This window comes from Pristiophorus japonicus, chromosome 19, assembly GCF_044704955.1.
Source record: "Pristiophorus japonicus isolate sPriJap1 chromosome 19, sPriJap1.hap1, whole genome shotgun sequence".
In the NCBI taxonomy this organism is placed as follows: Eukaryota; Metazoa; Chordata; class Chondrichthyes; family Pristiophoridae; genus Pristiophorus; species Pristiophorus japonicus.
Window position 1 is genome coordinate 96,068,226 of NC_091995.1, and position 14,181 is coordinate 96,082,406.

Here is a 14,181-nt window from a genome sequence, read left to right on the forward strand (position 1 = left end):
TATCCATATAACTGAAGAACCTCATCCCTGGAATTGTTCTTATAAATCTTTTCTGCACCCTCTCTTAAGGCCTTCACATCCTTCCTAAAGTGGGGTGCCCAGAATTGGACACAATACTCCAGTTGAGGCCGAACCAGTGTTTTAAAAAAGTTAATCATAATTTCCACGCTTTTGTACTCTATGCCTCTATTTATGAAACCCAGGATCCCGTAAATCTTTTGAACTGCTTTCTCAGCCTGCCCTGCCACCTTCAGCGATTTGTGCACATGTACATCTAGGTCTCTCTTTAGATGCACTCCCTTTAGGATTGTACCCTCTCATTTATATTTCCTCTCCTCATTCTTTCTACCAAAATGTATCACTTCACACTTTTCTGCGTTAAATTTCATCTGCTCCGTGTCCGCCCATTCCCCCAGCCTGTCTACGTCATTCCAAAGATTGTTCACAAACCAAAGTAAAGGGCCAGGGTCCATGGATTAGAACAGCACATGGTGGAAAAGTCAAAGACAAGATGGGGTAAGTCAGGTAAGCTATCATAAAACTGATTACAGGAAGGGATGAGGGGGAGGCGCCAACGGGAGAGGGGGGATGCCACAACGGGAGAGGGGGGGGCCACAACGGGAGAGGGGGGGGGCCACAACGGGAGAGGGGGGGGGCCACAACGGGAGAAGGGGGGGGCCACAACGGGAGAGGGGGGGGCCACAACGGGAGAGGGGGGGGCCACAACGGGAGAGGGGGGGGCCACAACGGGAGAGGGGGGGGCCACAACGGGAGAGGGGGGGGCCACAACGGGAGAGGGGGGGGCCACAACGGGAGAGGGGGGGGCCACAACGGGAGAGGGGGGGGCCACAACGGGAGAGGGGGGGGCCACAACGGGAGAGGGGGGGGCCACAACGGGAGAGGGGGGGGCCACAACGGGAGAGGGGGGGGCCACAACGGGAGAGGGGGGGGCCACAACGGGAGAGGGGGGGGCCACAACGGGAGAGGGGGGGGCCACAACGGGAGAGGGGGGGCCCACAACGGGAGAGGGGGGGGCCACAACGGGAGAGGGGGGGGCCACAACGGGAGAGGGGGGGGCCACAACGGGAGAGGGGGGGGCCACAACGGGAGAGGGGGGGGCCACAACGGGAGAGGGGGGGGCCACAACGGGAGAGGGGGGGGCCACAACGGGAGAGGGGGGGGCCACAACGGGAGAGGGGGGGGCCACAACGGGAGAGGGGGGGGCCACAACGGGAGAGGGGGGGGCCACAACGGGAGAGGGGGGGGCCACAACGGGAGAGGGGGGGGCCACAACGGGAGAGGGGGGGGCCACAACGGGAGAGGGGGGGGCCACAACGGGAGAGGGGGGGGCCACAACGGGAGAGGGGGGGCCACAACGCACAAGAAAGGAAAAAATGAATAAAAATGAAGCGAAGAGAGCACACACCTGAAGACTGAGCACTCTAGACCAGTAGGTGCCCAGTATTCCAGCAAGAGTCAACACCTTCAGGAAAGGAGGGAGAAAATTGGAGGCAAAAAGGAAATGCATGCAGAACATGGGGGGATATGGGGAGGGGAATGCAGAAGAGTGTCAGTAAGTGCAGCAGTACTGATGAGCAAAATGCTACCAGTTCAAATCAGTGCGTGGGAGGGAGAGAAGTTGCTATGGAGGGTTATCACCAGCAGAGTTTTGGTCAAGCAGTCCATTTTTGAATTGGGCTGTCTGCAAATTTCTCAGAGTAAACAAAGGTCTTGATTTGAAGAAGCCACTTGTTTCTGTGTCTCATATTGTGGATCCAATTGTTGTTAATTCATCACACCCAGTCTAGTTTTGGACTTGGTATAAAGTGAGAAGCATATTGTTAGTGGGCAGCTGAGGAGCTACTAGATCATTTAGATGATACCAGAAATGCAAGGGTATACAAATCAGGAAAGGATGAACAGGCTGGCTCTATTTTCTCTTCAAAAAAGGCTGAGGGGTGATGTAATAGGGGTCTTTAAAATGATGAAAGGTTTTGATAGAGCGGATACAGAGTGCTTCCACTTGCGGGGAAGAGCAGAACTCGAGGCCATCAATATAAGATAGTCACCAATACATCCAAGAGGGAATTCAGAAGAAACCTCTTTATCCAGAGTGTGGTTTGAACATAAGAAATAGGAGCAGGAGTCGGCCATTTGGCCCCTCGAGCCTGCTCCGCCATTCAATAAAATCATGGTTGATCTGATCATGGGCTCAGCTCCACTTCCCTGCCCGCTCCCCATAACCCTTCACCCACTTATCGCTCAAAAATCTGTCTATAAGAACATAATAGGCAAACAATATAGATGCATTTAAGGGGAGTCTAGACAAGCATATGGGGGAGAAGGGAATAGAGGGTTATGTTGGTAGAGTTAGATGAGTAAAGACGGGAGGAGGCTCGAGTGGAGCATAAACGCCGACATGGACTAGTTGGGCCGAATGGCCTGTTTCTGTACCGTATATCCGATGTAATCTATTGGTATTATTTTTTCTTCCTCCCTCCCCACATCCCTTCACCTCCTCCCCAGATCAGGAACACATGGTCAAACTTACTGCTACAACTATCTATATCGGTTTCCTTTTCTCACTGCCAAAACCAATCGTGGCAAAAGCAGAGAATGAGATTCAGAATAAATACTGAACACACTGACTGAGTCATTGAGTGCCAATCTTCCCAGTTAAATGTGTGTGGAATGCAGAGCAGCAAGACAAAAACTGATCAGCAGTCTGACAGTTAGTTGCTGCAGAAATGAAGAATTGCCACCTACTTTAAAAAGGGTGGCATACATACATTCCCCCCTTAGGGAAAGTAGAACGACAGTGATTATCTTTTAACACCTTTTCCCCAAATTGCTTTTTTTTCCCAAAAACAATGAATCTGCACGTTCCTCTTCGTATTTTTCCCGCTCCTTTTCTCAATCTGCTGCCTCGTGATCAGGTACAGTTCCACAGGCATCAGCTGTCCTACATTAAATGGCCCACGTGTAGGCAGGCTACTGAATCATGGAGAGGATAAGAGCAGTGTTCAACACTGTCCTAGTCATGTTTGTAACCTTCACATAACTGTAACCTTTATGTAACAACACTGTACACTGTATACACCTGAGTAATGCACACCTTGACCACAGGAGGTGAACTTGTGGGAGACACTCCTCACCTGGTCATCCAGGTATATAAAGGGAGGTCCCACGCAGGGTCAGCACTTCTTGGTCCTGGTTCAGGTCACGTAGTGACTTTGTCTGCAGTACATGCCTCGTGTGATCCTATAGTAAGGTGTAAGGACACCACATTTGGCGACGAGAAACGGGAATCAACGATCCACGAGGATGGCCACCGGTAGCACAGAGGAACGGTACTGTGTTGGTGAGGACTGGAACGATTTTGTTGAGAGGCTCCAGCAGAGCTTTGTCACGAAGGACTGGCTGGGAGAGGAAGCGGCTGGCAAGTGGAGGGCGCATCTACTGACCAGCTGTGGATCCAAGACGTATGCGCTGATGAAAGACCTGCTTGCACCCGAGAAGCTGGCGCACAAGTCTTTTGAAGAGCTCAGCACTCCTGATACACGGTAAGCACCTCAAACCGGCAAGCATTATACACATGGCACTGGTTCTACACACACCGGCGTCGGGAGGGACAAAGTATATCGGACTTTGTTGCGGACCTTCGCCGTTTGGCCAACCTCTAAGTTCACAGATGCCTGCAGGGGGGAGATGTTAAGGGATTTCTTCATTGAGGGCATTGGTCATGCTGGGATTTTCAGGAAGCTTATTGAGACCAAGGACTTGACTTTGGAAAGGGCAACGTTGATAGCTCAGACCTTCATGGCAGGGGAAGAGGAGACCAAGATAATTTACGCGCGCAGCCCTGGTTCCAACGTGGCGATGGAGCAGGGAGTTAACATTGTAAACGAGATTCAGAACCCCGCAGGCAAGCAAGGGCAATTCGACACCGCCCAGGCAGTAACAGGCTCTAGGGGGGGCCAGCAACAGAGACAACGGCAGGGGAATCGGCAATTCACACCATCACAAGGGACAATACGTCCCGGGATAGGACCATTGACACTCAGCAACAGAGTGCTCAGGAGTAATCAAAGAGACAATCAGGGAGGAATGCCTGTTAACAGTTCCTTTGTTCACAACAATCTCAGCTTATGCTGGAGGTGCGATGGCAGACATGCTGCGAGAACCTGTAGGTTTCAGCAATTTATCTGCAGAAACTGTAACTTCAGTGGACATCTGGCCAGAATGTGCAGAAAGCCCGTAGTGAGGCTAGTTTATGAGGCAGAGGAACCAGACGAGGGGTCTGCAAGGCAGGGTGATGCTTGGGGCAAAGCTATGGACGCTGAAGTCCAGCGGGTTCATGTGGCAAACGTCCACAGCTCGTATACCAAAACGCCACCTATGAAGATGAAAGTTCTATTAAATGGCATCCCGGTACGCATGGAGCTGGACACAGGAGCCAGCCAGTCACTTATGAGTGGCCAACAATTTGAAAAACTATCAGGCCCAAACTGGAACGCATTGACACGCAGTTACGGACGTACACCAAAGAGATCAGCCCAGTACTAGGCAGTGCAAACTTGGTGGTCACACACAATGGATCGGAGAAGCGGCTGCCACTCTGGATTGTCCCGGGGAATGGTCCCGCGCTCCTGGGGAGAAGCTGGTTAACCGAGATGAACTGGAAATGGGGGGGGGGGGGGGGGGATGTGCACGCCATTTCATCTGTGGAGCAAAGTTCATGCTCACAGGTCCTACAGAAATTAGAGCCACTTTTTCAACCAGGTGTCAGGACTTTTAAGGGCACCAAAGTAGTGATACGCATCACCCCGGACGCCAGACCAGTGCCGTATGTGATGCGTGAGAGAATTGAGTGTGAGTTGGACAGGCTGCTGAGAGAGGGCATAATTTCGCCTGTTGAATTCAGTGACTGGGCAAGCCCCATCGTTCCTGTCCTTAAAGCGGATGGCTCGGTCAGGATTTGTGGCCACTACAAGGTCACCATAGGACCAATACCCGTTTCTGAGAACGGAGGATTTTTTGCCACGCTGGCAGGTGGCAAGCTGTTCAAATTGGACCTCACTTCAGCCTACATGACTCAGGAACTGGCTGAAGAATCCAAGCTTCTGACCACCATCACCACGCACAAGGGGCTATTCGTTTACAACAGGTGTCAGTTTGGCATTCGTTCAGCGACCGCTATCTTCCAGAGGAAGATGGAAAGCTTGCTTAAATCCATCCCTGGAACAATCGTATCCCAAGATGACATCCTAATTACGGGTCGAGACACCGAGGAACACCTCCAAAACCTGGAGGAGGTGCTACGCCGACTGGACCGGGCAGGCTTGGGGCTAAAGAAGTCCAAGTGTGTGTTTTTGGCCCCAGAGGTCGAGTTTTTGGGCAGGAGAGTTGCCGCAGACGGGATCCGGCCTACCGAATCCAAAACGGAGGCGATCCGTCGTGCGCCCAGGCCCGGCAACACATCAGAGTTGTGGTCATTTCTGGGATTATTGAACTACTTCGGGAACTTTCTGCCAAACTTAAGTACATTATTGGAGCCATTGCATGTGCTCCTGCGTAAGGGTTGTGAATGGTTTTGGGGGGGACTGTCAAGAACGGGCTTTCAATCGGGCGCGGAAACTGCTTTGTTCTAACAAGCTGTTGACCTTGTACAACCCCTGTAAGAAACTGGTTTTAACATGTGATGCATCATCCTATGGGGTTGGGTGCGTGTTGCAGCAGAGTAAAGATGATGGCCAACTCCAATCTGTGGCTTATACCTCCAGGTCGCTCTCCCAGGCAGAACGGGGATATGGGATTGTTGAAAAGGAAACACTCGCATGTGTCTATGGGGTGAAAAAGATGCACCAGTACCTTTTCGGCAGAAGGTTCGAGTTAGAAACGGACCACAAACCGTTAACATCCCTGTTGTCCGACAGCAAGGCTGTCAATGCCAATGCGTCAGCTCGCATACAGCGGTGGGCCCTCACGCTCGCTGCGTATGACTACACCATACGGCACCGGCCAGGCACTGAAAATTGCGCTGACGCGCTCAGCAGGCTCCCACTGGCGACCACCGAGTGGGTGTCGGAGCAAAGCGCGGACGTGGCCGTTGAGGCTTTCGACACCGCAGGCTCCCCCATTACAGCCTGCCAGATCAAAATCTGGACCAACAGAAATCCCCTCCTATCCCTGATAAAGAAATGTGTCCTGACCGGGGATTGGGCGCCCGCACACGGAGCGTGCCCCGAGGAGGTCAGGCCGTTTCACAGATGGATGGATCACAGACGGATGGATGAGCTCTCCATCCAAGCCGACTGCCTGCTATGGGGCAGCCGGGTAGTCATGCCCCAGAAAGGGAAGCATTCATTAGGGAACTCCACAGCGAACACCCAGACATCGTGCTAATGAAGGCCATTGCCCGGTCACATAAATGGTGGCCGGGAATTGACTCAGACCTGGAACACTGGGTTTGCAGGTGTATGACGTGTGCTCAGCTGGGAAATGCCCCCAGGGAGGCCCCACTCAGCCCGTGGCCCTGGCCCACCAGGCCATGGTCACGTATTCACGTAGACTACGCGGGCCCGTTCATGGGAAAAATGTTCCCGATTGTTGTCGATGCATACTCAAAATGGAACGAGTGCATCATATTGAATTTGTGCACGACATCCACCACCGTGGAGAGTCTGCGTACGGTCTTCGCGACCCAGGGCTTGCCGGACATCCTGGTTAGCGACAACGGCCAGTGTTTCACTAGCTATGAATTCCAGGAATTTATGTCGGGTAATGACATCAAACACATCAGGACAGCACTATTCAAGCCGGCATCCAATGGCCAGGTGGAACGTGCGGTTCAAATCATAAAACAGGACATGCCCCGGATTCAAGGACCCTCCCTTCAGTACCGCCTATCGCGCTGCTGACTATAGGTCCCGGCCGCATTCGCTCATGGGAGTCCCGCCCGCAGAACTACTCATGAAACGCACACTTAAAACACGGCTGTCCCTCATTCATCCAGCCCTGTCAAACATTGTTGAGGGCAAGCGCCAGTCCCAAATCGAGTGCCATGATCGCAACTCATTGGGGAGATGCATAGAAATTGATGACCCTGTATTTGTTCTCAATCATGCTTTGGCTTGAGGGTACTGTAATTGGCAAAGAGGGGAATATGGTCATGGTGGTCAGACTTATCAATGGGCAGATATGCCGCAAACATCTGGACCAAGTAAAGAAAAGGTTCAGCAAGGACACTGAGGAACCTGAGGAAGATCATGAGATGTCACCCACACCACCGCCAGTGAACGAGCAACAAGGACATTCACCAGCATGCACAGTCCCTGCGGCCAGCCCGGACGAGCCGGAATCACCTCAGGCGACAGACGCATACCAAGGCCCAACCACCAGAGCCCCAACTGCGGCGCTCCACGAGAGCTTGTCGACCGCCTGAAAGACTCAATCTTTGACCCAAAGACGTTAGGGGGCAGGTGATGTCATGTTTGTAACCTTCACATAACTGTAACTCTTATGTAACAACACTGTATACACCTGAGTAATGCACACCTTGACCACAGGGGGTGAACTTGTGGGAGACACTCCTCACCTGGTCATCCAGGTATATAAAGGGAGGTCCCACGCAGGGTCAGCACTTCTTGGTCCTGGAACTAAAGGTTCAGGTCACGTAGTGACTTTGTCTGCAGTATATGCCTTGTGTGATTCTATAGTAAGGTGTAAGGACACCATATTTTTCACTAGACATCTACACACGTTCCAGTGGGGAGGAACCAACGGGCGGTTTTCCTTCTCGCTGTGCAAAGCCCAGGTCTAATATCCCAACTGCTGACTCAGCCACAATCAGCTAATGCAGCACACACTGGTTGGCAAAATTAATAAAGAAAATACACTAGACTTTGCACTGTGTTAGCGCTTCATGGCAACCATTTTGATGCAGAAATCTTTCCAGAAATGAGAAGAAAAAGCAAGGAGAAAAGTCCCAGCTAAGTTGTCACTCAGGAGGCTACAAAATCACCTTCATCCCTGGACTAGTGGGGAAAAGAAATGGCAAGGGTTCCAATTCCTGGTCAGTGATCCATGCTTTAGAGTGAGGATTGCATCAGGACAGGACCCAACTCGGTTGTGATGTCTCACGAGGTGGAATAGAAAGGAACTTGTATTTCTAAAGCGACTTTCACAACCTCAGGACGTCCAAAAGTGCTTCACAGCCAATGAAGTACATTTGAAGTGTAGTCATTGTTGTGTTCAAGTCATCTTCAACTCCAAGGGACTGCCTATGATGAGCCACTGTTGTAATGTAGGAAACACAGTAGCCAATTTGCACACAGCCATCTCCCATAAACAACAATGAGATAAATGACTAATCTGTTTTAGGTGTTGTTTAACGGATGAATATTGGCCAGGTCACCCGAGGAGAACTCTCCTGCTCTTCTTTGAATAGCACCGTGGGATCTTTCACTTCCACCTGAGAGGGTAGTCGGGACCTCGGTTTAACGTCTTATCTAAAAGACGACACCTCCGACAGTGCAGCACTCCCTCAGAACTTAATTGTTGTGTCCGTCTGGATTATGTGCTCAAGTCTCCGGAATGGGTCTTGAACCTACGAGAGTGCTACCACTGAGCCAAGGCAGACACCCTGGCAATAGTCATTGCCCAGGCTCACCCATAAACAAGGGCCACTTGACCAAAATACAGGTCAGCTGGTAATTCCTGCAAAAGTCTTAGATAAACAAAATTGCAGTATTTACTAAGAATACACACAGGCTCCTCACTTCTAAATTTGGTTCCTGGTGTATATTCACAGGGAAAGTCAGATCATGACACGGGAGCAGGGAATTAACAGACAGCTGGAGCGACAGGATCACTGAAGCATGCTTCACATCGATAATTCATTTCCACTGGTATTAATTCAACGCAGGCTCAGTAACTCCTTCCAGCCAGCTGCCTCCAGTTCAGGCTCTGTACACTGGTGTCACAGTCTCATATTTCCTTACAGTTAGAACAGGAAGCTATTAGACAGCCTCACAATGTATATGCTGCTCTGATTAATTTTAAGCAGTTGCTGGAAGGCATAGTCCAACAATTCATGTTCAGGCCGAAGATAGTAAACTTTGCTTTGCATGAAGAAAATAAACGTCACAATTCCAAGCTAATTTACTTCAACATTGAAATGGTTATTTTGAGAGTTTCCCCAGTGAGTTTATCCAGAAACTAGCTGAGCCATTCAGGCACGGAGGATTCCAGAGTCAATTCTTGGCCTGCGCTAAGGCAGCAGGGTCCAAATGACACAGTTCCCTGGATTAGGGATAGCAAATCAGTCCAAGGCTCTATTGCTGGAAGTGCATGTGTGGACATGGGGAGAGGTCAGAATTGGGATTGGCAGTGATGCTCCTTGTAGTCAAATAGCTTGCTGACAGTCAACATCAAGGTTCACGCATGATAAATGGCCGCGGGAGAGCGTTGCCCTAATGGTCACTAAAGTTATTTGACCAAGTAGTTCAACACTTTCAGGAGAGGGGAAGATGGAACCGGAGAAAATTAGAACAAAAATATCTGCAGGTTGCCGCACAGGAAAACAATTTGGGGACATTGGTGGACAGGCCATTGTATCTGACCACACAGCGTAAATATCAAAATAGCACAAAATCAGAGAAAAACTACGACACAGGCCATTCGGCCCATCATGTCCGTGCCGGCTGAAAAAGAGCTACCCAGCCTAATCCCACTTTCCAGCTCTCGGTCCGTAGCCCTGTAGGTTATGGCACTTTGAGAGCACATCCAAGTACTTTTTAAATCTGCCTCTACCACTCTTTCAGCCAGTGAGTTCCAGACCCCCACCACCCTCTGGGTGAAAAGATTCTTCCTCATCTCTCCTCTAATCCTTCTACTACCTTAAATCTGTTCCCCCTGGTTATTGACCCCTCTGCTAAGGGAAATAGGTCCTTCCTATCCACTCTATCTAGGCCATTCATCATTTTATACACCTCAATTAAAATCTCCCCTCAGCCTCCTCTGTTCCAATGAAAACAACCCCAGCCTATCCAATCTTTCCTCATAGCTAAAATTCTCCAGTCCAGGCAACATCCTGGTTAATCTCCTCTGCACCCTCTCTAGTACAATCATATCTTTCCTGTAATGTGCTGACCAGAACTGCATGCAGTACTCTAGCTGTGGCCCAACTAGTGTTGTATACACCAGTTAAGGCTCACCACCACCTTCTCAAGGGGCAATTAGGGATGGGCAATAAATGTCGGCCTTGCCAGCGACGCCCACATTCCATGAACAAAAAACACAGTTCTGGCATAACTTCCCTGCTCTTATATTCTATGTCTCGGCTAATAAAGGAAAGCATTCCATATGCCTTTTAACTACCTCATGACCTGCCCTGCTACCTTTAAGGATCTGTGGACATACACTCCAAGGTTCCGCTGTTCCTCTACACCCTTCAGTATCCTCCCTTGCCTTGCTGCACCTCCACAAATACATTACCTCACACTTCTCCAGATTGAATTCCATTTTCCACCTTTCTGCCCACCTGACCAGTCCATCGATATCTTCCTGCAGTCTAAGCTTTCCTCCTCACTGTCAACCACACGGCCAATTTTTGTATCATCTGCAAATTTCTTTATCATGTCCCCTACATTTGTCTAAATCATTAATATATATTACAAAAAGCAAGCGACTGAGCCCCGAGTCCTGTAGAACCCCACCGGAAACAGCCTTCCAGTGGCAAAAACACCCTTTGCTTCCTGCCACTGAGCCAATTTGCCACTCTCCCTTGGATCCCATGGGCTTTTACTTTTTTGATCACCCGGTCATGTGGGATCTCGTCAAAAGCCTCACTAAAATCTGTAGTGCCTGGAATAGGATGCAAACCAGAAGGTGTGATACTGAGCCCATACAGTACTGTGTGTAATCCCACACCAATGGGATTGACTCTTAGCTGCTCCCTGAAATGGCCGAGCAAGACACTCAGTTGTATCGAACCCTGAAAATGAATAAAGAATAGTTCTGGTAATATTACAGGAAGGACATGATGCTATTGAAAAAAAGAGCAGTAAAGGACTACCTGTCTGATAGCTGGCATCAGGTATTTGAGCTTCAAGGAGAGACTACAAATTGAGTTTGTGTATAGTGGGCAAAAGGAGGCTCAGAGGACTCAAGATCCTTAAAGGTATCAAGTTGAACCTCGAGAACCTGTTTACTATGGGCCCAGGACACGTCACGAAACTCAGAAGAGGGACGGTGAGTGGGCAGATCAGACTGTATTATTTTACATAGCCAGTGCTGAATGTTTCAAGTGACTTCCTGGGGAGGTGATCAAGGCTGATAACAGTAATGCTGAGTAGCTGGGTAGGCATTTCGTGAGTAAAGTCAGTTGAGGGGTTATAGATACTGAACTATTTTGTCTTGAATTCTGGGGCCAGCCAGAAACGGTCTTTTGCGGTCCTGTACATTCCTATTTAAATTTGTACTTGGAGACAACTGTGACACATCGATTATCTTAAGATTTTTTTTTTGGATGAGATGCTAAACCAAGGCCCCGTCTGCTCTCTCAAGTGGATGTAAAAGATCCCATGGCACTATTTCGAAGAAGAGCAGGGGAGTTATCCTCTGTGTCCTGGCCAGTATTTATCCCTCAATCAACATAACAAAAACAGATTATCTGGTCATTATCACATTGCTGTGTGTGGGAGCTTACTGTGCGCAAGCTGGCTGCTGCGTTTCCCACATTACAGCAGTAACTATACTTCAAAAGTACTTCATTGGCTGCAAAGCGCTTTAAGACGTCCAGTGTCGTGTTGTGAACGTGAAATGGAAGTCTGTCTTTCTTTTACTGGGAGATTTTCATCCCATCAGTTCTGGGCTAGAGAGGTGGAAGGCTCATGTTTAAACACTGCTCACACCAGCCAGTGTTAAGCTCATGTAATTTGGTAGACTTTTCAAGTAACACAAGTCATGCAACCCTGCAGAGAGAGAAGACACAATTAAGTAATACAGAAACCATTCTATTGACAGATAAAGTGGAGTGCCGGCAGATTTTCAGTTATCAGCCATGATCATATTGAATGGTGGTGAAGGGCCGAAGGGCCTACTCCTGCACCTATTTTCTATGTTTCTATATTGGACCTTAGCATATCTCTCAGACACATCGCAAAGCTCTTCGCATACGGTGATTTACTTTGAAGTGCAGGATGGTCGTTATGTAGGCAAACATGTCCGGCGTTTTATGCATAGCAAGATTCCACAAACAGCAGTGAAACGAGTGCCAAGTTTCGCTTTGATTGTTGCTGGTTGAGGGAGGAATGTTGACTGGGGAACTCCCTGAATTTCTTTACATAGTGCAGTCAGATCTTGAATATCCATCTGGTCACTGGAACAGGCACAGTGGGCCTTGGTTCAACCTCCCAGCTAAATGGATATCGCACCGAATGTTGCACTGGCATGTTACACGCTTAAGTCCTGCAGTACCAGCCGTTTGACGCAGCAAGGGTGGTACAAATTGCAGGGCTGATTTACCGTGGATACAGATCACTTTCAATTTTCAGCTTCCTTTCAATTATTAGGTATTCAACCAAGTAGAACCAACTATACTAAAACAATTCAATATGTAAACCCAAACATAATCTTATCATCGGACTCTCCCCTACTGTGAGATTGTAACAGATAAAAGCCAAAGGATTTAAGAGAATTGCAATGAAGCTTTTAAATTGTCTAAAAGTTATACTGTGGAAAATTACTGCAATCATGAGTTTTTTATTAAAAACAATGGGTCTGTTATTTTCTTCCTCAGTGCTACACATCGCTTCCTGGACCATATAGGTGGTCAGCCAGTTCCCAGCTATCTACCAAGGCTATCTTCAACCAGCCACTGGGAGTGGACCCAATTGATTTGATCTCCGCGTTCCCCTCCTCCCTTTACAAGTGGCATCTATCCTTCACATACTTCCTCTCTTCCCAATGGCAGAGCGGAGAATAAAAACATAGCCCGGATAATCATAGAGGGACGGGAGTAAAATCATAGTTGTACCAATCTATGGCAGAGCATGCGGGTACACCGCCCGCCCGCATCCCCCAGCAGCTTTAGAGCGAGCCATATTCAAAAGCAACTGATTGGTAAGGTTTCCAGTTAGACACTTCACAAGGGATCCACACAACCAAAACTGGGACAATCTTTTGTTTTGTCCAGTTTCTCCAGCTCTTGTTGGGGGACAAGCCTAGACCCGAGTGTGGTGGCAGGCTGTCGAATTACTGATACATCGCAGCGAACTATGGTCCTACCCAATCTCCACAAACACAATACTTCCCATCAGGGGTCGAAGGGCAGGGACCAGTATTGGGGACTCTGGAAGATTTTCCCCCTTCTTAGCCCCAGAGTGCAGAGATCAATTGTAGAGTTTCTAAGTGTTGTCCCAACTGAAAGCATCGAAATCAACATAATCCTCGAATACAATAATTAAACCAACCACAAACATTGGACAGTCTAGAAACTCCGACGGGGACACCCTTACCGTGAAGGTCTTGAGACTCGCTTCCTGGCGCCTTGACCCGTCATTAACCTGCATGAGAAGGGTTTCTGTGCAAATATCCGCAAACACTTTTATACAAACACTGTTTGGAAAGAAAAACATTTCAACAGGTTAGAGACGAAAACTATCACAAAGGTACCTCAAATGAAAGGGTTATTTCAACCATTTATATTCTTAGCAGCCCCACGATTATGAACATTGAAGCCAAGAGCCCCCCCAAAGACCCTCCCCCATAGTATAACTCTATATTCTCAGACCAGGCATTAGTGTTGGGGAATGGAACATTTTCCCAGGATCCAGCCCTCCCAGGTCAGGTGCAACACAGCTAGATGCAGAGGGAAGCTCGTACTATTCTGCCACAACATTCCTCAATCCCAACCTGAGGGGCGTGCTGGCTTACTGCATTCTAGGTGTCATAATTGTTCCAACACCCGCCATCCTTACATTACCAATTAAGTGTCAAATTAGAAACAGTCCCGTCCTAAGGACCCATGCCAACTGGGAAATGGATTGAATCCCCATCTTCCCCCCCCCCCCCCCCCCACGTTTATTTCACACATGCAGTTTTTCAGTGGGTCAAATGTAATGTACAGGAACAAAATGTAAATGTTACCATCTGTATTTCTTTTCAAAGTTCACTTGG

General features: G+C 49.0%; 1 protein-coding gene across 3 annotated transcripts in view; it reads right to left on the reverse strand.

Moving 5' to 3' along the window:
• Positions 1–14,181, reverse strand: part of LOC139230074 (trinucleotide repeat-containing gene 6B protein-like) — a 173,362-nt gene that overhangs the window by 134,774 nt on the left and 24,407 nt on the right. For all 3 annotated transcript variants that reach the window (XM_070861869.1, XM_070861870.1, XM_070861868.1), the window contains exon 3: positions 13,521–13,620. In XM_070861869.1, the coding sequence (XP_070717970.1) occupies positions 13,521–13,574 (54 nt within the window). In that variant the 5' untranslated portion in view covers positions 13,575–13,620. The remainder of the gene's footprint in view (positions 1–13,520; positions 13,621–14,181) is intronic.